The 25,382-nt window shown below is 49.7% G+C and overlaps 5 protein-coding genes and 1 long non-coding RNA gene across 9 annotated transcripts; 5 read left to right on the plus strand and 1 right to left on the minus strand.

Moving 5' to 3' along the window:
* Positions 1 to 4: 4 nt before the first annotated feature.
* LOC100844068 (cell number regulator 8) lies at positions 5 to 2,515 on the plus strand. The gene is made up of 3 exons (XM_003567748.4): positions 5 to 421; positions 1,517 to 1,719; positions 1,980 to 2,515. The coding sequence occupies exons 1-3, from the start codon at positions 199 to 201 to the stop codon at positions 2,220 to 2,222; spliced, it is 669 nt and encodes a 222-aa protein (XP_003567796.1). The 5' UTR covers positions 5 to 198; the 3' UTR covers positions 2,223 to 2,515.
* Positions 2,516 to 3,691: 1,176 nt separating this feature from the next.
* Positions 3,692 to 8,553, plus strand: LOC100823374 (importin subunit alpha-2). Of its 4 annotated transcripts, none has more exons than XM_014899394.2 (11): positions 3,692 to 3,902; positions 4,622 to 4,844; positions 5,333 to 5,486; positions 5,666 to 5,792; positions 5,960 to 6,144; positions 6,358 to 6,437; positions 6,916 to 7,066; positions 7,497 to 7,578; positions 7,678 to 7,736; positions 7,825 to 8,130; positions 8,242 to 8,553. In XM_014899394.2, the coding sequence occupies exons 1-11, from the start codon at positions 3,824 to 3,826 to the stop codon at positions 8,401 to 8,403; spliced, it is 1,608 nt and encodes a 535-aa protein (XP_014754880.1). In that variant the 5' UTR covers positions 3,692 to 3,823; the 3' UTR covers positions 8,404 to 8,553. The 4 variants fall into 4 exon arrangements, with proteins under 4 accessions (XP_014754880.1, XP_024315253.1, XP_003567730.1 ...); XM_024459485.1 differs by having other exon boundaries at positions 5,333 to 5,450; XM_003567682.4 differs by having other exon boundaries at positions 3,693 to 3,902; positions 5,666 to 5,768.
* Positions 8,554 to 10,497: 1,944 nt separating this feature from the next.
* On the plus strand, positions 10,498 to 11,363 carry LOC104582450. The gene is made up of 2 exons (XR_730176.3): positions 10,498 to 10,798; positions 10,935 to 11,363. It is a non-coding gene; the product is annotated as an uncharacterized LOC104582450 (long non-coding RNA).
* A 1,045-nt stretch (positions 11,364 to 12,408) lies between these two features.
* LOC100824370 lies at positions 12,409 to 13,807 on the minus strand. Its single transcript, XM_003565160.4, has one exon. The coding sequence runs from the start codon at positions 13,550 to 13,552 to the stop codon at positions 12,635 to 12,637; it is 918 nt and encodes a 305-aa protein (XP_003565208.2). The 5' UTR covers positions 13,553 to 13,807; the 3' UTR covers positions 12,409 to 12,634.
* A 3,343-nt stretch (positions 13,808 to 17,150) lies between these two features.
* LOC106866004 lies at positions 17,151 to 18,114 on the plus strand. The gene has a single exon (XM_014898475.2). The coding sequence runs from the start codon at positions 17,295 to 17,297 to the stop codon at positions 17,871 to 17,873; it is 579 nt and encodes a 192-aa protein (XP_014753961.1). The 5' UTR covers positions 17,151 to 17,294; the 3' UTR covers positions 17,874 to 18,114.
* Positions 18,115 to 23,522: 5,408 nt separating this feature from the next.
* LOC106866168 lies at positions 23,523 to 25,347 on the plus strand. The gene has a single exon (XM_014898921.2). The coding sequence runs from the start codon at positions 23,539 to 23,541 to the stop codon at positions 24,076 to 24,078; it is 540 nt and encodes a 179-aa protein (XP_014754407.1). The 5' UTR covers positions 23,523 to 23,538; the 3' UTR covers positions 24,079 to 25,347.
* The last annotated feature ends 35 nt before the right edge of the window (positions 25,348 to 25,382 follow it).

The raw sequence follows: 25,382 nt of genomic DNA on the forward strand, positions 1-25,382 counted from the left end.
CGTGTCTCTCTGTCTTACCACTTACCAGCGAAGGAAGCCACGCCATCGTCGTCGTCCTCCACGCGCTTCCTCCGCCCTATTTTACCCGCTCCAGCTCCGCCCCTCCGCCAAAAGTCTCCTCCTCCACGATCCCCTCCCTCTGCCTCGCCCTCGCTCGCGTTAGCCAGAAGAAGCAGCATTCCTCGCCTCTCTCTCGCCATGGGCGCGACCCAAGTCGACCACGAGGAGGCCAGCCCCCTCCTGGCCCCGTCCGCCGACGAAAAGCTGCCGACGGAGGCCACCAAGGGCTGCGCCGACGGGGTCCCGGTCGTCATGGGAGAGCCGGTCTCCGGCCCCGCCGTGCCGCGGGAGAGCTGGGACTCGGGGATCCTCTCCTGCCTCGGCCGCAACGACGACTTCTGCAGCAGCGACCTCGAAGTGTGTACGTGCCCCCCTCGTTTGCCCCCCAGATCTCTCGGTTTAGGGTTTGGCTTCGTGGTTGGGCAGAGGAACACGTGCTTGCTCTGCTTCTGTCCAGCTCGATTTTGGCGGATTGCTTAGGATTTTCACTGACTTTAGCTAAGAGATCCCTGGGGGCTGGTTGGGGTGTCCAAGACTGTTATCTGATTGTCATAACATCTGTTATCTGTCCAGTTCGCTTCTTGTTTTGTAATTCTTAATAGGAGTTAGTAGGATGGTAGGGCAGGGCAACATTAATATAAGAATTGACTTGCTCAGAACTAATATCTGTTGCCAAATGCTTTACTTATCGATGCCGAGTTTAGGATCGTGACTCCTGGAGGCCTTGAAAGTACGAATTTGCACACATATTTCATGATAAGCCCTCAGTGACATTTGTAGGTTGCAAATTGCTTCTTGGGAGGCACCCTTAGCACTAAGTTATGTGCATCACTTGAAGATTAAGCTACATTTCCCTCACTGTAATGAACTCTGTGTAATGTTTTCACAACTTGCAAATTACTGTAGGCTGCCTCTGATTTGGTATTCTTTAAATGGCAGTAGAAAGGTTTTATACAAGGTACATTGTTTTACTTTCAGTTTTAATTATGGTTCTTTCCATTATCAGCCAGCACTGTTCTAGTGTGGTATGCTAATTTTTCTATCTAATACATGCGTATGGACCCTTCTGTCTAGGCCCTAGGGTCCATTTTCCTTCAAACAAGTTACTGGTAGTCTGCAAGAGCTGAATTGTCTCTTCCAAAAATGACAATGCTGTCCTGACTAACCAAATGCCAACTAACTTGTGGTTGTTCGTTGTAATACGAACTAATACATGCATCTGGACCCTTCTGTCTAGGCCCTAAGGTCCATTTTCCTTCAAACAAGTTACTGGTAGTCTGGCAGAGCTGAATTGTCTCTTCAAAAAATGACAATGCTGTCCTAACTAACCAAATGCCAACTAACTTGTGGTTGTTCATTGTAATGCGAAATATTTACCGTAGCAATCCTTTTGATTGCTTTTTGTTAATTTGGAAATTAACAAATAACTAACTGAATGGTGTTTGGATATTTTCAGGTCTTCTCGGAAGTGTGGCACCATGTGTGCTGTATGGTAGCAATGTTGAGAGGCTTGCAGCAGCACCGGGAACTTTTGCAAACAGCTGCTTGCCTTACACTGGCCTCTATATGCTTGGAAACTCTCTCTTTGGGTGGAACTGCCTAGCCCCATGGTTTTCTCATCCCACTCGTACAGCTATTCGTCGAAGATACAATCTCGAGGCAAGTTTTCTCAATCTGCTCATTTTTATGGTTCCAAAAGATCTTCTCAGTTTGCAGTGAGAAGATATATCTATTTTTAGTTGTCACTCACTATGAAGCAGGATGCTGGGCCAAGGCTTACATACTTATCTCGAGTTCTTAGATTATTCACACAAATTTCTTAGATAGAACTTCTGCCATATGTGCTTCAGTCCTATCCCACTGTGAAGCTGTCGCAAGTGATGTGCTGACATGATTACGCTGCATGTTTTGTCTTCCAGGGTAGCTTCGAGGCTTTCACTAGGCAATGTGGGTGCTGCCGTGGCCTCGCTGAGGACGAGGAGAGGCGTGAACACCTGGAGGTCGTCTGCGACCTAGCAACACACTACATGTGTCACCCTTGTGCCCTCTGCCAGGAGGGGCGCGAGCTGCGCCGCAGGGTCCCCCACCCTGGCTTCAACAACGGGCGCTCCGTCTTGGTTATGATGCCACCCATGGAGCAGAACATGGCTCGTGGCATGTGAGCTGTTCCAGCTCCTTCCCTGCCCTGGCTGGTCTTCTGCCCTTGATGTTCTGCTTCCTCAGATCTTCACCTCGTCGTCAGTATATACAAATATGTGATGTGAACATGCCCTGCCGTGCAATGCAACTCCCGCTTGTTATCTTCTGGGAGTTCTTGTTGAACATTCCAAATGTGTGTACTCGTTGCCTACTGCTGTGTCTTGTATGGATTCTGAACTGCAATATATCACTTGTCTGCTTGTTGTGTATATAGATTATCTCTGAATTGCAAATGTCAGAGTGTTATTTTCAGTGATATCCTGGACCTTATTATTGTGTTTTACCACTACATGTTTGCTGATCTACGATTCCGACTTCCGAGAGCTAGTTCGGATGCCACAATTTGCAATTCAATTCTACCAATAACGAAGATGAAAACCAGTTGGAGAAGAAGCCAGTACAGACGTACAGCAATTTAAATTCATATTTTGGCGAAATTCGACAACGCTGGGCCACGAAACAGAGTTGGGCCCAATGTTGTGGCCCGTGGGCAATAAGCCGGCCCGCACTAGCAGCAAGATAAATATAAGAGCATCCCTCGCCAGAGCATCCCTCGCCAGTATATTTGAAATGCTTATAATTGAAATAAAAACATTTCATTCTATTCGTATTAAATTATTTAAGTAAATTGGAGTATAATATTATATTTAAATCTTCCAGCTGATTTGAAATCAAACATTGTAATTCATACATCATATAGAAACTCGAGATAAGGACCTAGCGATCATATTTTTTATCCATACACGATAAGAAAAAACCATTGCCTCCCTCTACTCTCCCAGTCTCACTCTACCTCTACTTCTCAACTCCCAAGAAAACAACTCCCGATTCTCCCCCCCCCCCTCCATTCTCCAACAAATAGAACCGCCACCCCCCGCGCCTCTCCCCAGCTCCGCCGTCCCCTGCACCTCTCCCAAGCGCCTTCCCCAGCTCCGCCGCCCCCCTGCGCCCCTCCCCAATGCCCTGCCCAGCGCAGCCGTCTCCTCCCCTGCCTAGAGCCGCACCCTGCGTCCCTGCCCAGCACCAACACCTGCGCCGCCGCCGTCTACTCCCTGCCAAGCGCTGCCCTATATTCTGCCCATCCCTTTCTCCATCCCCGACGACCCCTCCCTCTCTCCATCCCTGACGACGTCCAAGATCCGGGTGCGCTGCATCTCCCGCTCCCCTTTCGTCCAAGGGCCGCGGCGCAGAGGGAGGCGGGGAGATGACGGAGGGAGGCACGTTCGCGTGGAGAGTACCTTCGGGAGAAGATTTCGGCGGAACGAAACCTTCCGATCGGGTGGTTGATGGATGGGGATTCTCCATCGTGCTCCTCACTTTGGGGGATCCCGAAGGCAATATAGCGAACGACTAGATTCAGGAAATGAGATGGGCAAGCTGTTGGACCTCTTATTTTGATCAAATTCCTCAAATTTAACTATGGGGATTGGATACGGAAGCTCCTGGAGATGGTCTAACCGAGCAATCTCGAGCTGGGCCCACTCTACGGTCTTGCTTACTCGGTCTTCTCCCCGTCCCGTCCCGTTTGGTTCCAACCATCGCCGAGCTCCCGCCGCCGTAAAAGATGGCCGACGGCAACACCCCGGCCTCGCCGCCTCCCGCTTCTCCGCTCCAGAGGCACCGCTACGCCATCAAGTCCTCAGGTCCGCTCCCTCCCTCCCCGCCTCACGCCCAGTTCCTCGGCTCCTCTTTGCTCACCTCGCCGTGGCTCCGCCGCCGGTGGCGGAAGTCCCCGATACTCTCTTAAGTAAACCAGGAAGTATACTTGCTTGCTGGGGTTATTAGCGACGAGCGCGAACTATTTCTCGCCTTCTCCCGTCTCTCTGCCATGGAAGATCGAGCTGGTTAGGAAGTTAAAGAGTAAGCGGATAGTGGCTTATCTTGCCTAGCAGCAACCTTTGGTTGTGTAGAATCACTTGAGTTATTCATAACTTGCTAATAGTGAGAAAGTTAGTGTGGGATTGCCAACAATTTGACACGTAGTGAATTGTGACTGAAACCTAGGTTGCCTGAAATGCATTTCTGCAAGTTAGATGACCTATTTTATGAGTTGAACTAGTCATAGGAGTGGAATGTTATCTCAGTTCCATTCGAGTGTCATTACGTCTGCTGCCTGTAGAAATTTCCCTCAAGTTTACTAGTGTCTTAACTTTTAAGTTTACACGAGCGCTTAAATCTTATTGTGTGTGTTTTGTACCAAACTACCATGAAGTGCCATCTGGTGTAAATCATAGGGTTAGTTCTTTTCCATCATAAACTAATTGCTGGTGGCAAAAATAAAATACTGAACACACTTGTAGGGGAGCTTGCTGCTAGACTGTTGGTTATTATAGGCGTTAATTGGTTGGAAATCTGGTTGCAGTGCACAATACCGCAGCTAGCCGGAGGCGGGAACAGGCTATCGCAATAGGGAAGGAAAGAAGGGAAGCCTTGATCCGTGCAAAGCGCGTGTGCCGCACCCCGCTTTCTGGTAGCGATGATGCTGGCATTGAGGAGGATGATATGGTTGTTGATAAGGAGAAAGAAGGTCTTGAAGCAAGAACTGCTCAAGCTGTTGAAGAATTGAAATCAGCTTTGTCAAGCCAGTATGTGCCTTCCTTGGAATCTCCTCATGTGCTAGTACAAGTCCTTCCTTGACACGTTATTTAGTTGTACCTTGCATATTATAGACCTACCTGTTTTCTTCTTATGGAATCCAAACAAACCCACTGCCTATGACTACCTGATAGGTTCGTAGTTCTTTTCCTGTATACCAATTACCGGAGATCAAATTCTTCATGTAATGTTTGCTTGTGGTGCATATGGAGAAGAATTTGCATTATTTCTTACACGCCCCATTTTATTGGACTCGAAAAATGTATGCTGCTATCTTATGAGTTATGATTCACATGCATAAACCAAATTTGACCTTAGTTTGTTGGGTATTCTATTTTATCTTTTATGTACCTGGCTTAGTGTGATTACTGTGATTCCACTCTGAAGATACACGTCAATAAGTTGTAAGGTTTGATTTAAACACTAGTAACTTTTATTTATGGAGTAGTGTATTCTGCAACCATTTGATGCTTCATAGGGGGAAAGGGGCCCAGAAGAAGAAGACAGAGGTGCTTCGTGCTTTGAGACGCTTGCTGTCACAGTCTGAAGTACCTCCAATTGAAGCAGCAATTAAAGCTGGAGCAGTTCCTCTTTTGGTACAATATCTGTCTTTCGGATCTTCAGATGAACAGGTTGATCATTTTGCATTGGAAAAAAGAGAGTCCAGCTTTCTAGTTTACCTGAAAAATAACTTCCATGTTATCTATTTGCTGTTATACAGTTATATGTGTCCAATCTTCGCATTGGATTTGTTTTTTTACACTCATTTCAACAGTTTGTCTTATGGAGATTGTTGATGCTTTTATTGCAGTTGCTAGAGGCCGCTTGGTGCCTTACAAACATAGCAGCTGGGGAACCAGAAGAAACAAAATCGTTGCTGCCCGCATTACCATTGCTTGTTGCTCACCTTGGTGGTTCGGTTTCTCCCTTGTTGAGGAGTATATAATTTTCTTTTCATCCCATTAGGAATATATTAATCTCTGGTCCTCTGTAATGCACATTTATCATGAACGTTGGGTAGGTACTAGGTAGACATTTGATTGCAGTTCGGTTGGAAATTGGAGCTTTGATTACATTAAAAAAGTTCCCCATTCTATTTTGGTAGAAAAGAGCTCCACACTTGTTGCTGAGCAATGTGCGTGGGCCATTGGCAATGTTGCTGGTGAAGGAGCAGATCTGAGAAGCACATTACTCGCACAGGGTGCTTTGTGGCCTCTTGCCCGCTTAATGCTGTCAAGCAAGGGTTCGGCAGCAAGAACTGCTGCATGGGCATTGTCAAATCTCATCAAGGTTACATCTCTTACTTTTGACTGTATGAGTCTCAAGTTTCTTCTGTCAAGTTAAATAGTTATGTCTCTCCCAGAGCTTATCTAGGAATTATGAATCCTTAAGCGTAAGCTTAAAGTGAGTCTATTTAGGAGCTCCTAGTGCTTAAGCGTAAGATTGAAGTGGCTATTGACCAAGCATCATTTTACTAAGATCTATGTTTCTCTTATGACCTAGGGGCCTGATCCCAAGGCTGTGAATGAGCTTATTGGCATCGAGGGTGTGCTAAATGCGATCGTACAGAACTTGGAAAAGGCGTATGTCTCTTAACAGACATCTTTGTATTTTGCATTGAATTTCAATTAATTATTTTACTCTCCGTTTGGTTGGTTTTCTAAGATTCAAGGAGACCTATCCTTGTCCTGTTGTTAACTTATTACTCGTTACAACTGGTTCCAGTTATTTATTCTGGTTCTTACAGTTCCATGAAGAATATTGTTCAGATTCACTGACCTGTGCTCTGTAACTGGCCTTCACTATATGATCGTAATATAGGCTTGTAGAAGCAGTACTTCCTTTCAACCTCCTCATTTATTAGTAAATTAGTATCATGTGCCAAGTTGTATTTGCTGGACACTTGCTACTATTTTCCTTGTGCAGTTGCTCCAGTCCTGGTTATATTTTCTAGGTATTTCTGTGATCTGTAAATGGCATGAGAACATTTAACTAAAGTTTATAGGAGTGGCATGCATGTTTTTGCTCATTACTCCCACTGATGAGTTAGCGATCTTTCAGGGATGAAGAGCTAGCAACTGAGGTGGCGTGGGTAGTGGTATATCTTTCAGCACTTTCAGAAAAAGCTATTAGCTTAATAGTGAGAAGCCATGTGCCTCAGTTGCTGATTCGACGTCTGCTAGCATCTGAGAACTTACAGTTGCTCATTCCGGTATTATCTCTTCTTTCCTCTTCCGATCTCATAGTGTTCTTTTTGCTTATTCACACTTTTGGCGCTTTCCCTGGAAATGCTTATTATTAACAATGTTTATCGTAGTTAACTACTACCCAGCAAACTGACCGTATCTTAAAGAGTAATGCCTCCTGGCTCAAACTTCGAACTTCCGTAACCATGTTTAGAATATGGTTGTCAATTTGATATCCAATGCATGAATGAGCAGATCATGTCTGATAGAGCCGTCAAATAAAAAAGCTGCAGTTATAAGGATACTTTCTCATCAATAATTGTGCACTTTTTATTAAACCTCCAAGAGTCTATGTGGTGTGATTTTTACTATCAGGCCCTTCCTTGCAGTTTTGCCCTCAAAAGAAGTGTATTTGATTTCACCGCTCATGCAAATTGATACTTGTACTTTAAATAGGTACTTCGTGGTTTAGGAAATGTTGTAGCTGGGGATGGATACATGGTTGATTCAATCCTAATTGTTGGGAACAATATCACAGGTTAGCTAATGAACCCTTTTGTCTCTAATCATATAATAGCACCATGTTTCATTTGCTAATGATTTACAGTCTGCAAGTACTAACTAAATTTGTTCTTAGATCAAGCTTTATCAAGTCTTATAAAATGCTTGAGGAGTGACAATAGGGTTCTCAGGAAGGTCTGATTTCCTTTTCTGGTTCAAGTTTACTTCATTTGGCCAACACGTATTATTCTTTTGATTTCAAATTCGTGGACTGCGTATGTAGGAGGCTTCATGGGTATTGTCAAACATAGCAGCAGGCAGCTTTGAGCACAAGAAATTGATTTTTACCAGTGAGGCCACACCTGTGCTGATACACCTCCTGAATAATGCACAATATGATATCCGTAAGGAAGCAGCCTACACCCTGGGCAACCTGTGTGTTGTCCCAGCAGGAAGTAGTGAACCCCCAAACATAATCGTGGAACATTTAGTCTCGATCATAAACAGTGGAGCCCTCCCAGGATTCATAAATTTGCTCAGATCTGCTGATATAGAGAGCGCGAGACTTGGACTTCAGTTCCTGGAACTGGTGAGGAAATGCTACTGCCTTGAGCTATTTCAATCTTATTCCCAAAACCTCGTTCATCATATGAGGCCGTCTCTACAGATACGCTAAGAGGTGTATTACCGATTTTTGCAGGCCATGAGGGGATATCCCGATGGACAAGGCCCAAATCTTGTGGAGAGGGAGGATGGCATTGAGGCTATGGAGAGGTTCCAGTTCCACGAGAACGATGTGATGAGGAACATGGCGAATGGATTGGTTGACAAGTATTTCGGTGAGGATTACGGCGTAGAATGAGAGCCGGTGTTGTTGGATGCCATCCATCCATCCATACATACATACATAGACCTGGATGAACTCAGAGTTGTGCTCAGATTGTAAAACGCATGCATTCTTGTGCATGCAATCGTAGAACACAATGCTGTTGAATGTCTTTGTGATTGCCCAGTGTTCCTCCCCGCTAACCTGCAGGCACTGGCATACGAGTCCGAGTGGGACAAGAAGTCGATCGGCGGCCCTCCGTGTATAATAGAGACACAGGCCGTATCTCTCTAAGGTGCTAACTACAGTATTAATCTGGAGACCGTGAAGCACCAACAACAAGAGCTATAGCTTAATTGGGAAGGAATTAAATCGACATCCGCATTTTTCACGACGCAGATGGAACAAACATGTGAGCCAGATGCAGTACGTTCCCTGTTGGTGGAGAGGACCATGCAGGCGCTCAAGACGGTCTCGGCGCCACCGGACGGCCGCGGCTGCCCCATCTGCCTCGACGAGGCCGTGACGATCGCCCCTAATCGGATTGGGCCAGACCGATGACGTATTATTGCCCACCTGTCAAACCCAAGACGGACTGCCCCTAATCGGCTTGGGCCAGGCTGGCAAGCCCTAATCGGCCTGGCCCAGACCGATGGCGTATTATTTTTGAAAATTCTAAAAAGTTCGTATTATTTAAAAAAAATAGCCGCAAAAACACCATGTTCGATACTCACAAATCACATCACATTAGCATTTTCATCCTAGACCTACTTCTTTTGGTCATGGTCACCAGACTTGATTATGGCCCTCTGAAGCCCAAAAGAAGAGAAAATTTCCCACCAGCTGTCAGGAGAAACCCAACCCAAATCATGTGTAAAAACAGCTGCCAGGAGAAACTGGTCCGGACCAGTTTCTTGGGCTTCTCCGCGTAGCATTTTCGGACTTGCCCTCGCGGCGAACCGTTTTTACGGCCAAAATGCCACCGCCAAGTTATACCCGCGAACCATTTTTTACTAAGACCCGAGTCCATGTCCATCGCCACCTCCCTCCATCTCCCCCAGAACCGGCCACCCCGCCTACTCCCTCCATCCCGACCGCCGGCCGCCGCCCTCATCAGCTCCCTCGGATCCGGCCGCCGCCATCCCCATCTACCCTGCAACCGCCACCTCCCTCCATCTCCCCCGCAACCGGCCGCCCCGCGCGCCTACCCCCTCCATCTCGACCGCCGGCCACTGCCATCCCCATCTACCCCGCAACCGCTGCCCCCTCCCCTCCTCCCCTCATCAGCTCCCTTGGATCCGGCCGCCGCCATCCCCATCTACCCTGCAACCGCCACCTCCCTCCATCTCCCCCGCAACCGGCTGCCCCACACGCCTACCCCCTCCATCCCGACTGTCGGCCGCCGCCATCCCCATCTACCCCGCAACCGCCGCCCCCTCCCCTCATCTTCCTGGATCTACGCCCCTCCCTCTTCCCTCTTCAGCCGCTGCAGCTGCCCCAGATCTGCCGCCGCCGCACTTCGCCCCTTGTCAACGCTAGCACGACCTCATAGCCCTACCGGAGAGCTCCAGGACGACGTTGCCCCGCCACCGGACCTCGTCTCTTCACCGCCAGCCTCCGCCAGAGACCGCCGCCCGTAGATCCGCCATGACCTCCCCGGAGCGCCGCCGGATGAGAAGACCTCCTCCCCGACTCCTCTGCCCAAGCTCCTACCGTCCTACGCCCCCTAGTCAATCGAGTTCCTCCCCACCCCAGGTCGCCGAGCTCCTCTGGTTCTCTAGCAATACTGTGTTTTTTCAGTGGTTCTAGTAAAATTTCCGTTGCTTGGTGAACTTGTGATTCTGGTACAATTTTTTTATGTTAGGCATGGATGAATCTCAGAAATTGGTTGGATCTAAATTGTGAGTCTCCAATCTTGACTCTTTTTGTATCTCAAGAAAATTTAACATCTAAGTGTGTATTCTCTGTTGTTTGCTGAACTCGTCGTGAACCTGCACTAGTTTCATGTTTAGCACAAGTTCTGAACTGAAATTTCAGAAGCCAAAAAAAAAAGAATGTAAACAGTTTCGGGAGCTTCTCTGGGCAGCAGCTTGTGAGAAATTCAGCTGAACCTGGCTTCCCGAGCGAAGCCACGTGAAAGCTAAAGCATAGTTAATACGCCCCCACGTGAAAGCTAAAGCTCTGACGAGTGGTGTGTCCGGTCGATTCCACTCCACAAGCCATCAAGTCCCAAGAAATGAGCCGAGTTGGAGGAGAGGGAGCTCTGGCCGTGGTGCTCGCGCAAGCCGCCGCCATGACGCCGGCGCCCAAGACGGAGCTGCCGCCGCCGCAGGCCGACCTCGACTTCCCCATCTTCTTCGACAAGACCAAGGTTTTCGAGCTCCTCCACTGCCATGTGTGCCGCAATCCCCTCAAGCCCCCAATCTTCAAGGTCGGTCAATGCCCCCAATCCGTATCTACAGTAGTACCGCATTCGATTCGATCCCCAACTCTCGCTTCAGATCCTAAATCTCCAATGCCCTGATTCGAATTTCTGATCTGCGCAAATCTTGGCGACATGCATGCAGTGCGAATCGGGGGGGCACCTGATCCTGATGTGCGCGGCGCGCACCGCGGGGCCTGCGCCGGCGCCGAGGCCATTGCCGGCGCCGCCAGGGTGAGCTGCGGCAACGAGAGGTTTGGCTGCGACGTGGCCTACCACGACGCCGAAGCCCACCGCCGGGCCTGTATCCACGCGCCCTGCGGCCCTATCGAGTAATTTGAGGCCCTGGTGCAAAAAGCAAAATGAGGCCCTAAAATAACAAATGCAGCATAACCAAAGTTGGATGAACTAGAGAACCTTGACTTATTGCCATCTGGAATTCTTATTTCTAGCGTTGCTGCAAACAATCAGAATTTATGAGTTGGGTGAGTTTGTACCAAATTTGCTTTACTAATTTTTTCCAACCATTGGCTAAGCCAAAAGATGGTCAAGAATTTATTTTCCATTTTCCAAAGATTTGTGGAAGGATTGTGATGGGGATTGATAAGGTTCCGTATGCAACCAAAATTTGAGAAACCAACTAAGCAAACAAGAACAAATCTTCATGGGCTGTCAAAAATTTAGCAGGGCAAATGTAGTCATAAACCAAACATATCCCAAATCTTGTCTCTAGCTTCCAAGTTTGACAAATAACTGTTCTGGGGAGCCAACTGACAAACCTGAGTTTCCCCTGAACATTTCTGAATCCCAGAGCATTGAGCTCCAGGTAAACTAGAGCTGTTTGTGGCTTGTACCTGCATGTTGTGCATTCCCAGGTGTTGCATTGGTGCTTGACTCCTTGGAGTACCAGCCTGTGATCTGTAAGAGTTACAAGTTGGTCCTTGTACGGTCACGCTCTGGTCTACTTATGACACAGTTGCTGTTGGCCGTGCTGCAATGCCTCTTTGGAGACGACATGTTATTTGCATACTACTGGATTGAGACAGAAGAACTGCAACAGCTTCTTTGTGTTCTCTGCTAGTGTTGGGAGAGAATGGCAAAAGAAAAGGAAGATCTGGCAAGCTCCAAGAGAAAGGGACTAAAAGCAGCTATCTCTGCTATTCCCTCGGAATTTTTCAGATAGAAGCAAGCAGGGGGAGCTTCGATATCTCAGCATTGAACTGAATTTTGTTTGAAAGGAGGAGATTCAGAGCTCAGTTTTATGGAGAGATTGTAGGATTCGGTGCTGGGATGGTTTGACTTTAAATTTTAACAAGGGTTGTCGCTAGCAAGACTGAAGTTGCCTTACCATTCTAATATATATTTCATGTCGGCTCAAGAAAAAGCAAGATGTCATCCCTTTGTTAACACTGAAGAATGTATCGTGTCCTGGGGCTGTTAGTACAGTATCTGCCAGATTAGCAGTGTGTTTCTAAGCAAGAAATTAACGGCAGCCGATGAGCTGATGATGCATGCACCTTAACATTGCATAGCAGTTAGCACCAACAATAACGAAACGGAAATCAATTGCATCAGAAGCAATGGGGAAAAAACAAACAGAGGCAGGCAAGAGCAAACAGTTGCAGAAATACTAGCATGCATTTGGTGTTTTGCAGATACTGTTGCAGTTACAGTTGAGCGAAAAAGTTTCAGAAATAGGCATGCACTTGGTGTTCTTCAGATGTTGTTTGCGATTCAGCTAAAAAGCTTAGATTGATTGATCCACACCTGATCGATCTCAGAAATTGATTCGCCAATCAAAACAATATATGTCCATTCGGGTCGGATGATGCGGTTGGAGTGCAGTCAGGGCGCGGCGCGCTTGAGGAGCGCCCAGGCGTCGAAGAACTCGCGCACGGCGGCGTCGCGCATGAGCTCCACGGCGCGCCGGGCCTCCAGGACGTCGCGTCTGGCGTCCCCCACGAGCTTCCTCGCCACCGAGCCCCACTGGCTCCGGCGCGGGGAATCGGGCGACCGCCAGCGGAGGAAGTCCTCGGCGGCCGCGGTGGCCGACGCCGCGGCGCTCAGCCTGAGCAGCGCGTCGTGCGCGTTGGGGAGGAAAGCGGCCCGGTGGTCGCAGCGCGCCGCCCAGGCCGGGCCGTCGTCGCGGAGGCCGAGGCGCGCGGCGGAGAGGGCCAGGACGTGGCCGGCCTCGCCGTGGAGCGCGACGAGGCGCGTGATCTCGCGGTGGGCGGCGGTGAGGGGTCCGCTGGGGCTGATTGCGCTGGCCAGGAGGTTGGCCCAGTGGTCGAAGCCGGCGTCGAGCAGCTCGTTGTGGATGCGCTCGTCGTAGGGGGCGATCTCGGCCTCGCCATCGCTGGTGTCCATGGCGGCCGCGGAGCCGTACCTCCGCCCGCCGGTGGTGTTCATCAAGGGGGAGTAGCTGGGGAACCCAGAGCCGTAGCTCTGGTCGCCGTCGAGGGTGGTGAACAAGGGGGATCCGACGGTGGTGTGCGCGAGGCCGCAGCTGTTGGCAGTCCTCAAGAGGGCCCCGAAGCGGCGCCCGGAGTCGGAGTCGGAGCCGCCGCCGGTGGTGCTCTCCTCGGGAGAGACGACGACCTCGACCTCGACGTCGTCGTCGTCCTCGGGGCTTCCCCAGATGTCCTCGCCGAGCAGCTTGCAGGCGTCGTTGATGCTGGCGAGAAGCCCCTCCGAGGTGCCGACGAGTAGGAGGGTCTCGGGCACCATGAGCGCCGCCTCCCTCCAGAGCCGCTTCTCCTCCATCGAAACCGATGGAGCTCTGCCGCGCGGGCGCGTGCGTGTGATGGCGGTGGATGAGATGAGCGGGACGTAGAAGAAGAAGAAGAAGAGGAAGAAGGGGGCGATTCCAATTTGTAATGGTTCCTTGCGTTGGAAGACGCTTTAAATAAAGTTACCGCCTGCTGTAAATAAACGCGGATGCTCTTCCTTCCCAGGTTCGTTTTACTTTTACGCCGGCGAGGTGGGTTCCTCCTCAAGGCTCAAGCAGAAGCAGGATTTTGCGCACGTACGTTTCTGCCAACTGCTCCCACCGTCCCATAACACGAGGCACACAAGCATTTAATTTGATTCGTCTTTTAACAAAAATTACATCATTAGATTCATTATCAAAAGAACTTTCTGATGATATAATTTTTTAATTATTTAATTTATATTTGGTTAGTTAAATTAATGATCTAGGGATGCGTGCGTGCCTCTCTCATATCATGGGACGGAGGGAGTACACCACAAACTACTTGTGTGCCCCAACCAACTACTCCCTCCATTACAAGAGATGGAGATCAAGATGCTCAGGGCTACTACGTCGTGATTTCTAGATGAAATAAAAAATACCATCATCACGTTGGTAAACAATTTGACGTTTGTTCGGACAAGAGACACATCATTTTGTGCTTATACAAACACGGCGAACTATATCACATAACATTATCATATTTAAATACCAACTGAGCCCCTAAACCGGGCAATCAAGTATGTGTGTGTGTGTGGGGGAGGCTATTGAGCTTACGGTGGTTTTCACGTATGATCGGTATGCTGCATTAAATTTAGTGACACTTGCAAAGTATTGACCCTCCAAATATAGCATTAGCATGTTCATTTACAACAGAAAAGGCTCTCTCTAGCTTTTCTACCCAGCTTTCCTATCATGTGAAGTGGGGTGGCAGAACTGCATCCGCTCCCACTCTAGCTTCTCGTGAGTTAATTCTTACTCACTCCGATCCATAATAAGTGTCTCACTCCGATCCATAGTAAGTGTCTGAGGTTTAGCTCTGGTGAAGAGCGGCCAATCAATGCAGGGTCAGCTTGATTAAGCCGGTAATGCACCATCCAATCTCCCGATGCTATGTCATGTATCATAAGATCAAAATTATCATGTTGTTGATCATGCAAATTTACAGGTAGGGGTCTAGTGTCAGTTTAGGATGTCTATGCATGACCCTTCCTTTCTGAAAATTTATTTTTAGCATTTGCACACCCCCCCCCCCCCGCCCCCTTTGTTCTTGTCTTCCTTTGATCAGATAGTGTATTCTCCTTGTGCAATTTGGGTGGTGTTGTCATGATCATAAATTGTTCTCTCTTCAATATCGGGAAAACTGACCTCGGTGTTGACAAAATTTTCAACAATATGTATTTTTCTATAAATAGGATGAAGTTCAAAGTACCTTCAGAAGTTTGGCCTACACAAGAAAAGCAAAAAATAATAAATAGACATAAGCATAATGTGTAAAACATGAATTAAATCCACAAGTTTGCCCCGGACACTTCAGCTTACCATCATATAGTTCTCCCAAAGTGTGAAACAGGTTTAGTGCGGATTAGACAAGTTACAAAGCAAAATTGGAGTTTCATACATACTGATCCAATCAGCCGTGCGTGATTTTAGCTGTTGGTTATTGATGTTACACTGGAATCTATGAACGATATGATGCAGTAATTTCCATCGCATACATATATTGTGAAGAAGGAAAAGAGGCAAAGTGATGCGCATGCCATCACAATTCACAGATAATTCCCCGCAAAAGAACAATTCACATATTATTACAATAAAAAAGGAATGAAAACATGCTCTCTCTTTTGAAATGCAAGAAGGGAAAATGTGAAAGCCGGCACCATGTCTTGATCTCTTCCAATAAACTCTTCCTAGCTATTTTATCTGAAGTACCATATCTCGTTTCGTGACAAAGATGATCTCGGCAGCTTACCGTCCCTCGAGTACCCAACCTTGTCAGATATTAGCTCCTAAAACTGGACAAATTGCTGGCACAGATTTAGAGCACGTCACTGCTGCAATGGTGCACGTACAGTACACAGCTAGAATACAGCGTTGCTGTTGAGCTCGCATAAACGAACAGAATTGAGTTTTTCGTCAAAAGAATAATGTGAGCAAACAAGAGGGGACGGGAGTCCATGGGCCTGATGTTGGATTCGGTGGCGCTCCACACGGATGGCACCGCTAAACTGGGCCTGTTGAAGGCTCTGAAGTCAACCCGTCGACTTTCACAGTCTGACTTTGCACGGCGGCAACTGAAAATATGTTTGGAGTTGTGCATGCAGGTTTGAAGTAAGCCGGGAACTACAATAGAGAAATCAACGGTGATCAATCAGTTTTGTAGTTTCGACGCATGGGATAGCCAGTGATGTGTGACATAGATGATTGAACTAAGAAACGGATCAGGTTACTGAAGATTAATTGCAGAAACAATCAAACAAGTCACAGCACAAACTAAGCAGCAATGACCTGCACTTTATCTAACTGATCAAGAACATTACAGAGCATCAATATTGTTCTAGTACATGGAATCTCCAAGTTGATCTACAAACTGAAACTCTGATCTACGTAGCAACTCGAAGGGATCAGGTTACAGGAGATTGCAGAAACAAGCTGAGCATCAGTTAATGTTCGATCTGCGGCACTCTATCTAACTGATCAAAGTGAGCATCAATTCCTGCAAGGATCGACGGAATTCCAGAGGAAGAGGATCGAGACGAACAGAGCGCGCAAAACCGTAAGAGACTATATATCTACTCGATCACTGGTGATGAATCGAACTCTGGGCGAACTGAAGGATAAGGGCACGCTGCATGAGCCTCCTACGCCTTGCGCAGCTCCTCCTGGGCGCGGCGCAGGAGCTGCAGGGCGGCGGGTCCCCAGGCGACCCAGACGTGGGACAGTGGCTCCCTGTCCTGGAGCATGAAGAGGATCTCCATGGCCGCAAGCGCGCGCGACCAGGCCGAGTGCAGCTACCGCAACGCCATGGTCATGTGGATGAAGGCGGCGGTGCGGTGGATTTGCCACTCGTGCCACCACGACGCCTCCCCGATGTGCGGCGCGCAGAGGGAAAAGACGCTGCTGCACGCCGTGTGGACGGTGTCGGCACGCTTCATCCGGTCGACGGCGAGCCAGATCCGGGCCGTGGCTGGCATCGCGGCGGCCACGGCTTGCTCGGAGCCCGTGTCCTGGCCGACGACGTTCAGGTCCAAGTAGTGCGTGCGGGCGGCGGCGATGGCCGCGAGGAGCTTCACGCAGGCGCCGTCCATGGAGCCGTCTGCTGCTTCCTCCGCCATGCGGTAGCAGACGGCGAGGCTGTGGACCGCCGCCGTCCTCACCGTCCTCCGCCACGCCTCCTCCATTGCCGCTAGCTTTGCGGGTGTCCGGCTTGTGATTCTAGTAAACAGAGAGAGAGATAGTATTTGACTATTTGTAGACGCTGTTGAAGCGGTAGATTTTTAATTACCCTCGGTTCTTCTTCTTCTTCTTCTTCTACTACTAGGCCGGCGAGGTACTTCCAGGCTGGAGACGGCAGGGCAGAGGGGGTAAACATTCCGTTACGGGAGTGGGGTCCACCGCAAGGCCGGCCCCACGTGTCAGTGAACCTCGCGGCGTCGTGCAGGCTCCAGGCTGCCTATTTCTTTCCGCTTCGTTCTTTCGTTCTTTCGTTCCTTCTTTCTTTCTTTCTGAGAGAAACACAGAGAAAGACAGAGAGAGATGTATCAGCCGACTGAGCAATGGAGGTCGGTGTTCCAGGGCGAGGTGCTGCGGGCGCTAGACGACTGCCTCGACGCCAGGAGACACATCACCGACGCGAACCGCGACCAGGCGGAGGTGCTGGGACCCTACGCCGACGCCGACGCCGACAAGCTGCGCTCGGCGGCGGAGAACATCGCCAAGGCATCGCGGTGCCTCTCCGCGTCCATGGCCCACATGGTGGCGGCCGAGTTCCTGGCGCTGCGGGGCTGCGGGCGGATCCCGACGGAGCCGGTGGCCAGCGCCAAGCTCCTCCACGACGGCGACGACGTGCGCCTCGCCCTGGCCAAGCTCCAGTCCGCCAGGGAGCACGGCCGGGACGCGCTCACCAGGCTGCGCGAGTGCGGCGGCCGCGTGCAGGGCGTCGCCTTCATGCTCGGCGGCCTCCCCGGTGCCCCGTTTCCTGCCCCGCACGCCCGCGCCTCCATTGAAGCCGAGATCAGCGCCGTCGCCAGGGAGCTCTGCTACGCGCATGACAGGACGGTGAGTATGACCGCGCTTGTTATCTTCGCCACCAAGCCTGTCGCCCGCATCCAGTGACCTACAGCTTAATCCATCGATTCTACGTTTCCCGTTGTTGGCGAGGTCTCTCTCTTGATTTCATTGCACAAGCGCTCGCTCGCTACTGCTTCCTTGATCCCGTCCCGTAGATGACTAGTGACATGCGTGGTCCGTCCAATTCCAACTCCATATATCTTGTGTTGTTCCTCTTGTTTCTTGCAAGGATTGCTTTAGATGATAACGCAGTACCGATCAATTCGTGGATGTTTGCTGTTAATTGCCTGGAGTTAATACATGTATGAACGATGTGATCATGCAGCATTCGATCCGATTTAATTTGTGCTTGCGTAATGCTTCCGTTTATTGCTGATTCGTGTCTTGTTCTAACTGTCAACAAGTTATTAATTTCGTCAATGCTGCTGTGTTTTGGAGAGGATCAGTTCTTACTGCGGACAGTGCAGTATTCACTCCCTGCAAAGGCGGCAGATTAGTGTTCGCCCATTTCTGCCATGTTTTGGGGCCTTCCGTTCTATTATCTATAATTTGTAGCAACGTACGTGTTAATCCGACTGTCTTAGCTGCTACAGCTCCCTATTGTTCAGTTCGAGATTGATCTGTATTTGTTTTGTTCGTCTTGTTTCTTGCAAGGATTGCTTCGGATGCTAATGCACTGTTCTAGTACCGATCATATCAATTCGTGGAACTAGTACATGTATGAACGATGTGATGCAACCCATTAAGATGCATGTTAGCAGTGTGGTTGATCCTTGGTTAATTGAAGTCGATGACTAGTTTTTTTTTTTGCCGAACCTCGACAAGAGGGCAGGGGTTTCCTGCAGTGCACTAAAGAAGAATAGAATGGCTCCGTTTATAAGAACAAGAATTGAAGTCGGAAAACATCTCTAATGGTTCGCTGCCTTATTTTGGTGTTCAAAAATATTATACTAGGAATTTATCCAAGTGTAAGGTTTGACTTTGATCATATATAATCGGGGTTATTTTAAGTAAAACTCGTGACGTGAAGAATTTCAATTTGGATGACGCATCCCTTTTCCTCACTTGTTATATTGGTCTTGGAGTAAATCCTAATCGAATCTCCAAGTTAATCAGCGGCCAGAAGCCTCCAGGCAACGGCCAACTCAATTGATAACGGCATGCTGTATCAGAGCCGTACGTTCGCGATCCAGCTCGCCATCCAACGTATATACTCCTACTGTATTTCGTCGTTACGGTCAAGTTACCTTTTCTTCTCTTTTCACCGTCAAGGACCGAATCCTGCTCGTACATGGGCACCTGGCTCTGGTTCCGACTCCGCCCGGTTAATCTAATTAATCCGCGTCCCGTCTCTCCGGCCCGTATATATATCTACCAACATAGTATCCCGCTCGCCAACAACGTACTGTGCCAAATAAAGCCCATATATCTACCAACAACATAGTATCCCGCTCGCTCGCCAACAACGTAAACCCAATCCTTTTTAGAGTTTCTAGTTTCCATGAAACACGTACAAGGAGTCGATGACGTGCTCAAGACGGTGGACGACGACGGCGGCGGAGTCTGTCCCGTATGCTACGAGGCCGCCGCGACGTCCGCTTGGAAGGAGACTCCGTGCGGACACTGCGTGGACAAGTGGCTCATCGAGGCAAACCAGACTTGGCCCATATGCCGGCGCCGCCTGATTATTATGCCGCCGCCTGTCATCGGTACTGAAACAGAATATGTTCCCATTAGCAATCCTTTTGGGACGATCATGGACAGGGTTTTACCGGATCAGAATACCTACATTCATATGGAGACTCTAGATCTATGGGTAGCCATCAGATACTCCCTCCGTCAAAATATATAAGGTCAATATATACCCATTTTCTAGGTCGAATTTAATTTGACCCACTACAGGGAAATAATATTTATATTTGACATATGTATATAAAACTTACGCTATTAAAGTTTGGCATTAAATTCCTTGTGAAGCTCGTATATATATTGGAAGCATAGGGAACAGTTGGGATCGAGCATGCATGCATAAGAATATTCTGCTTGTCTATAGGGTCTTGTCTAGCTATATATATCCCATGCACCTCAGGAATACATGGTTCTATATATATTTGTTGCCAATGCAAGTCTTACTGTTTTGATGGATCTATTGTTTATTTATTTTACTATTTTCATTATCTATAATTTGTTGGTCATATTTCAATCTACATCTATTTCTGTGTACACTACCGTTAAAAGCAAAAGCACGTGTTGCGGTGCATCCAAGAGATCTCGGTCATTCAAACTGCTAAAATTCAACGTCTCAATCATTTTAAAGATCTGCAACATGTTTTAATTAGTACCGAACAATGCCATTGGTAAACCCAGCTGCCCTGACCCATCAACTATGGAAGCCCAACTAATCACAAATCAATCTCATTAGTAAAGTCTATTTTGTAATTACAAAACTGTCCTAGGGTGCTTGCTCGGACAATGAAGGTTAGCCACCCCACGCCTAGACCGGCGGTCTTACCGGAAAATTTTTGGAACCGGCGCCTCCGTCGGTCTGCTAAGCGGCTGAACTGAGCAAAGGAGTGGGCAGGTTTCGAACCAAGACATGACTATGATAGTCCACACGCACTAACCATCATGTCCACGCATGGTTTTGTGCTAAAACAAGGAACTGGTCTTACTTGACTATGTAAATTCTTTGTTTCAATACTAAAATAATTGATATTCCTTATTAATTCTCAGTTTAACTATTGAACCAATGAACCAGTGCTTGGTTTGATGAACCAATCACCGACAGCCTCACCGGTCTGGTTTTTTAAACTAGGATACCGGGATGATTACAAGGCCATCGGAGGACGGGACATTCGAGAAGAAGGGGACCGATTACTCGGACGGAGAAAGAGAAATTTTCTAACCCTCAAATGAGAGGGGGTGCTCTCGTATTTGTAGGTTGTGGATGGCTCAAGAGTGAAGTTACAAAGTTGTCATTAAACAATTTACGATTTTGTCACCGAGCATCCCTAGCGGTCCGGGGAAGGATTGTCTTTTCCCTATGTGTAGCTCTGCAATGTTCTTAGGAATCGGTAGATTTTGACAATTTAACAGAAATGTTATTAGGTCATCCATGGAAGTGCTGTCTAGCTGCGCAAGCAGACGTCTGACGGTGGTGATATTTTAATTACACTCGCCATTCTTGTACCGCGCGCGAGGGGAGTAGTTCCGTTCCGTTCCATTCCAGCCGGAGACGGCAGAGCAGAGGTAAACATTCTGTTACGGACGTGGGGTCCACTGCAGTGCCGGCCCCACCTGTCAATGACGCTGGCGGCATTGTGCAGAATCACCTCGCTCCCATGTCACGGGCCACGACACACAGGTCAATCGGCAACTTGCTTATAAGGAACAAAACGGCTGCGCCGACTCGCCGAGACGGCAAGCCAGAAACCAAACACCTCCCGGGCACAGATGGCGACAGCGCTGCCATGGAAGGAGCTCTTCCATAAGAGGATCCAAGACGCTGACGTCGAAATCGACTTGGTCCGCCAGTGGCTCACCCGCTCGCTGTGTACGCTCTGCTTCCGCATCAACGCCGACGACCAAGGCGCTCCCTCGAGGCAGCGGAGGCGCTGTTCGAGGCAATCGAGATCGCCGAGGACGTCCAAGCTCCGCTCGTTCACCGCGTCTATCTGCAGACGTACGAGCTGAGCACGGGGCCTCCTGGAGCCTCGTCGCGCGATCCGTGCCGGGCACACTGCTTCTCACGTCGTCCTCGCGGGCAACGGCGCCGCCCAGGCCATGGACGGGCTCCGCCGCTATATAGGCCACTGTCGGCGGCAGTGGGCCTCCCGACCGCAGCCGCTTCACCGACCCTGAAGATCACGGAGGAATCCATTTTCTATCGGGTGTCCTTGAGGCTTCGCCGGGCCCAGAACGCCATCTGTGCTCTCCGCAGCCAGCATTCAGAGGCAAGCCATCTATTCCATCTCTGTGCCCCGTATCTAGGTATCTCTGCCGTCGATCTGAGGACGTGGGAGGGGAGACGGGCCGAAGCTTCTCGTCATGCCCACAGGAGTTTGGATATCATCTGGTCAGTTGCCTGCTGTCTGGACTATGTATATACCGGTGTAGACAAGTGGGGAATCCGCCAATCCCTCCGCGATGATGCAGCAAAACTGATCCAAGTGATGGAAACAGAGACCGCCCAGGAAGTGAGGATGATGCATAACCATGTGTGTCACCAGTTCTTCCAAACCTGGATCCTGATCCAGACCACCGCGCGCGATTGCTTCCTTTTGCATGGTGAGCCACAGGTTCCTCTGTTGTTTCTTGCAAGGATGCTCCAGTTGTAGATGGATAATGCTGCAGCGATTGATTCCACTTAAAAATAACAAAACCGTTTTTAAATATGGGGTCCAGTGAGCATGTTCCGGATGGAGCCAAATTTCATCAAGATGTGCATGCATGGAGAATCCATTTTTTCAGTGCGTGTTTTAATTATTAAAACTTGGTCAGAGATAATCTGAGTTACCTATTTTCATGAAACCGGCCAATATATCATCCGTTAACTTAACATCATCGCGTTAATTTCATTCCGAGGAAGGAAGGAACCAAGAATCCTTTGCATGGTTCATGGATGCGGTTTTGTTTTTTGTTGCACCCTACACAAGAGCCAATGAAGGCGTACGTGTCCAAAATCTGGTCCAGGCCGCGCACGCACGAAACTCACGAGGAACACATGCGCTAGCTACTGATTCGCGGCCAAGGGAAAGAAATACTGGGCGCTAGCTGTTGATCCAAGTCGGCAAGGTGTAAGACGTGCTGTGCTATTCCATCTTAGTAGCTTGTCTGATCATCAGGACACACGTACAGATTAACACACGTGCAAATATTCCACGTAGGTCCTGGCGTGGCGCCAAGGCAAACAGCCAGGCGGCCGGACGCGACACCTCGTACCTAAACGCTTGTCCGACGCGTGGATAAGACAAAGCGGTGACGCGTGATCCAAGAGCACAACCTGGAGGTGAGAAATAGATCTTGCTGGTGCTGAGAAACCTGGAGGCCAACCTGACGGCGCCCCAGTTCGAGCCCATCGCGAGTTGTGAATTCTCTGCAAATTAGTAGTACGATACAGTGGAATGGTGGTTAACTTGCATGTGTTTTTGTTGTCTGAATTTTGGACAGAGGAGGTTTGCTGTCGAGGTATGACCCTGGGCGAGGCCAGTTATAGAGCATACGAGAATGTAGCCTGAGAATTGAGAAAGAAAACCATACTCCAAGTGTGCCTGCAGCTGCAGGACTGAGAACAACTACTGACTGGGAAGTTGGAATGAACAAGTAGATATATATATGTAGTTGAATGGAAAAAATTATTTAAAACAAATACAGATTCTTTTGAAGAGCTAGATACGAAATGAGGATTGTTTGTAGGGAGTTTGTGTTTCAGAGTTGAGAGTAGCACTGTATCCTTTTTGGTGGAGGCGGGACTGTCTGTTTACAGTGGAATGGGTGGAAGTTATTCTCTGTTGGTGCAGAGAAAAGCATTTCCGCCGGCCCATACATCGGAGTTGCGTGATCCGATTGATTTCAAATCTTTTTTCACTTCCACCGCGGGCGCGGGGTGAATGGTCGGTTACCGCAGCGGGGCCCACTCCGCCAGGCTCCCTATTTGACGCCGAGACGCCAAACAAGCCCCCGCCGCCAAGAAACCCAAAGAGATCGAGAGATGGCGGAGCGGGCGGCGTGGAAGTGCCGGGTCCGGAAGCGCGTGCTGAAAGTGGAGGCGCTCTGCCAGGACTCCTTCCAGCGCCTCTTCCACGCGGCCACCCTCATCCGCCACCCGGGCGACGCCAGCAAGGCGGCGGAGCTTCTCCAGGGCGTGTCCACCAGCCTCACCCTCGCCGCCTCCTACATGCAGGCGGCAGAGCTCCTGGCGCTCCGCGGCGGCAGCCCCCACCCACGCCGGCCGCTCCCCTCCCTCGCCGACCTCCACCCGGACGCCGCCGACGTGCGGGCCGCGCTGCTCAGGGTCCAGGCCGCGGCGGCGACCCACGAGGCCACGCGCCTGCACCTCCAGTGCTGCCGCGGCCGCCTCGCCACGCTCTGCTTCCTGCTCGACCGCCAGAGCAAGCGCCAGCGCCATGGCTTCCACGCCGTCACCGAACCCCAGCGCGCCGCTGCCTTCGTCGCCCTCGAGAACGCCAGGCACTCGCTGCATGCCTGCGTCATGGAGATCAACATCGCCCTCCTCGCTCTCCCTCCCTGACTGTCTCGGTCGCCATGGATGTCAGTCGTCTCGATCGTCCGCCTGCCAACTTTCGCAGCCGACCGCGCTGAAACTCTGATCCAACTGTTGCTTCTTTCTGATCTGTTGCAAACTGGGATCGATGTATGAACGATACGACGCAGCGAGTCATTTTCGATCGGATTCTTATGTCTCATGCTTTCGTTTGCGGATGTAAAAATGCTTCAGTGCTCTCAACTTGCAAAGGCAGTCTCGCACACAGACTGTTTTTCGCCTTGTTTTTTTCTGCATTGTATGTAATCTCTTTGGGCTTGTCTAAGAACAGGAACAGGTTAATCAATCTGAGTGTAATTAGCTGCTGCTGCGTGCTTCATCGTTTCAGCCGGTGTCTTGGATTTGTAATTGACTAATTCCAGAATCAGGTTGGCCTGATCTATTGTTCAAATTAGGATGATCACATCTATGACAGCACGCGCGGATCAGAGTTGCATACGTGCTACGATTGATTTGATATTATGCCAGCTGTGAGCCACGGGAATTCACCGTCTCCCTCCCCCTGCGGTTTCAAAAGCGGGGCCCACTCCGCCAGGCTGGCAGGCAGCAGCCCTGACGCCACCAAACAACCACCGCCCGCGACAGAGCGAGAGAAGGAGATAATAGATGGCCGCGGGGGCCGATCCGGACGACGACGGCGGCGGCGAGCACCAACGCCGGAAACGCGGCGGAGGCGCTCAGGGTCGTGGCCGGCAGCCTCACGCTCGCCTCGTCCGACATGAAGGCGGCCGAGCTCGTGGGGCTGCACCGTGCCAGCTCCAACCCGCGCGGGCAGTCGAGCACTTGGACGACAAGGGAGGCCCCCAACTCCGCAGCCAGGGCGGAGGCGGCGCCCGCCTCGCCACGCTCGACTTCCGCGCCGTCGCCGAAAGCCAGCGCGCCGCCCTCGACGAGGCCGTGGACCTTCTTCGAGACATCGTCGTCCTCTGCTCAAACTCCCACCTGGTTCTCCCCGCGAGTTGAGTGCATCAGTCAGTGCCCGCCCCCGTTTGCTGAGTCCTTAGTTACACAAGTTACTCGTCCGAGCTCTTCTTTCTGATTCCTGTATTTTACGCCTTGTTTTTCTGCATTTACTGTATGTTTGGGGTTAATCAATCCTGGTGTAATTAGCGTGCTTTATCGTTTGAGTTGGTATCTTGGATTTGCAAATGACCTATCGTTCCAGAATCGGGGCATTGACCTGATCTGGTTTTGTATTTCCTACTTGTGAGGCACATGCTCTATTAATTTGTTCAATTGTTGCCAAAACTGCAGTAGTAGACAGTAATCTC

Source organism: Brachypodium distachyon, chromosome 2 (genome assembly GCF_000005505.3).
Source record: "Brachypodium distachyon strain Bd21 chromosome 2, Brachypodium_distachyon_v3.0, whole genome shotgun sequence".
Lineage (NCBI taxonomy): Eukaryota > Viridiplantae > Streptophyta > Magnoliopsida > Poales > Poaceae > Brachypodium > Brachypodium distachyon.

Bases quoted from the DNA above. Each gene is read 5' to 3' on its own strand.
- LOC100844068 (XM_003567748.4), top strand. From the start codon at position 199: ATGGGCGCGACCCAAGTCGACCACGAGGAGGCCAGCCCCCTCCTGGCC. The intron at 422-1,516 runs GTACGTGCCCCC...GGATATTTTCAG, and splicing joins CAGCAGCGACCTCGAAGTGT to GTCTTCTCGGAAGTGTGGCA. The intron at 1,720-1,979 runs GCAAGTTTTCTC...TTTGTCTTCCAG, and splicing joins GTCGAAGATACAATCTCGAG to GGTAGCTTCGAGGCTTTCAC.
- LOC106866004 (XM_014898475.2), top strand. From the start codon at position 17,295: ATGTATCAGCCGACTGAGCAATGGAGGTCGGTGTTCCAGGGCGAGGTG.
- LOC100824370 (XM_003565160.4), bottom strand. From the start codon at position 13,552: ATGGAGGAGAAGCGGCTCTGGAGGGAGGCGGCGCTCATGGTGCCCGAG.
- LOC106866168 (XM_014898921.2), top strand. From the start codon at position 23,539: ATGGCGGAGCGGGCGGCGTGGAAGTGCCGGGTCCGGAAGCGCGTGCTG.
- LOC100823374 (XM_014899394.2), top strand. From the start codon at position 3,824: ATGGCCGACGGCAACACCCCGGCCTCGCCGCCTCCCGCTTCTCCGCTC. The intron at 5,487-5,665 runs GTTGATCATTTT...CTTTTATTGCAG, and splicing joins TCGGATCTTCAGATGAACAG to TTGCTAGAGGCCGCTTGGTG. The intron at 7,579-7,677 runs GTTAGCTAATGA...ATTTGTTCTTAG, and splicing joins TGTTGGGAACAATATCACAG to ATCAAGCTTTATCAAGTCTT.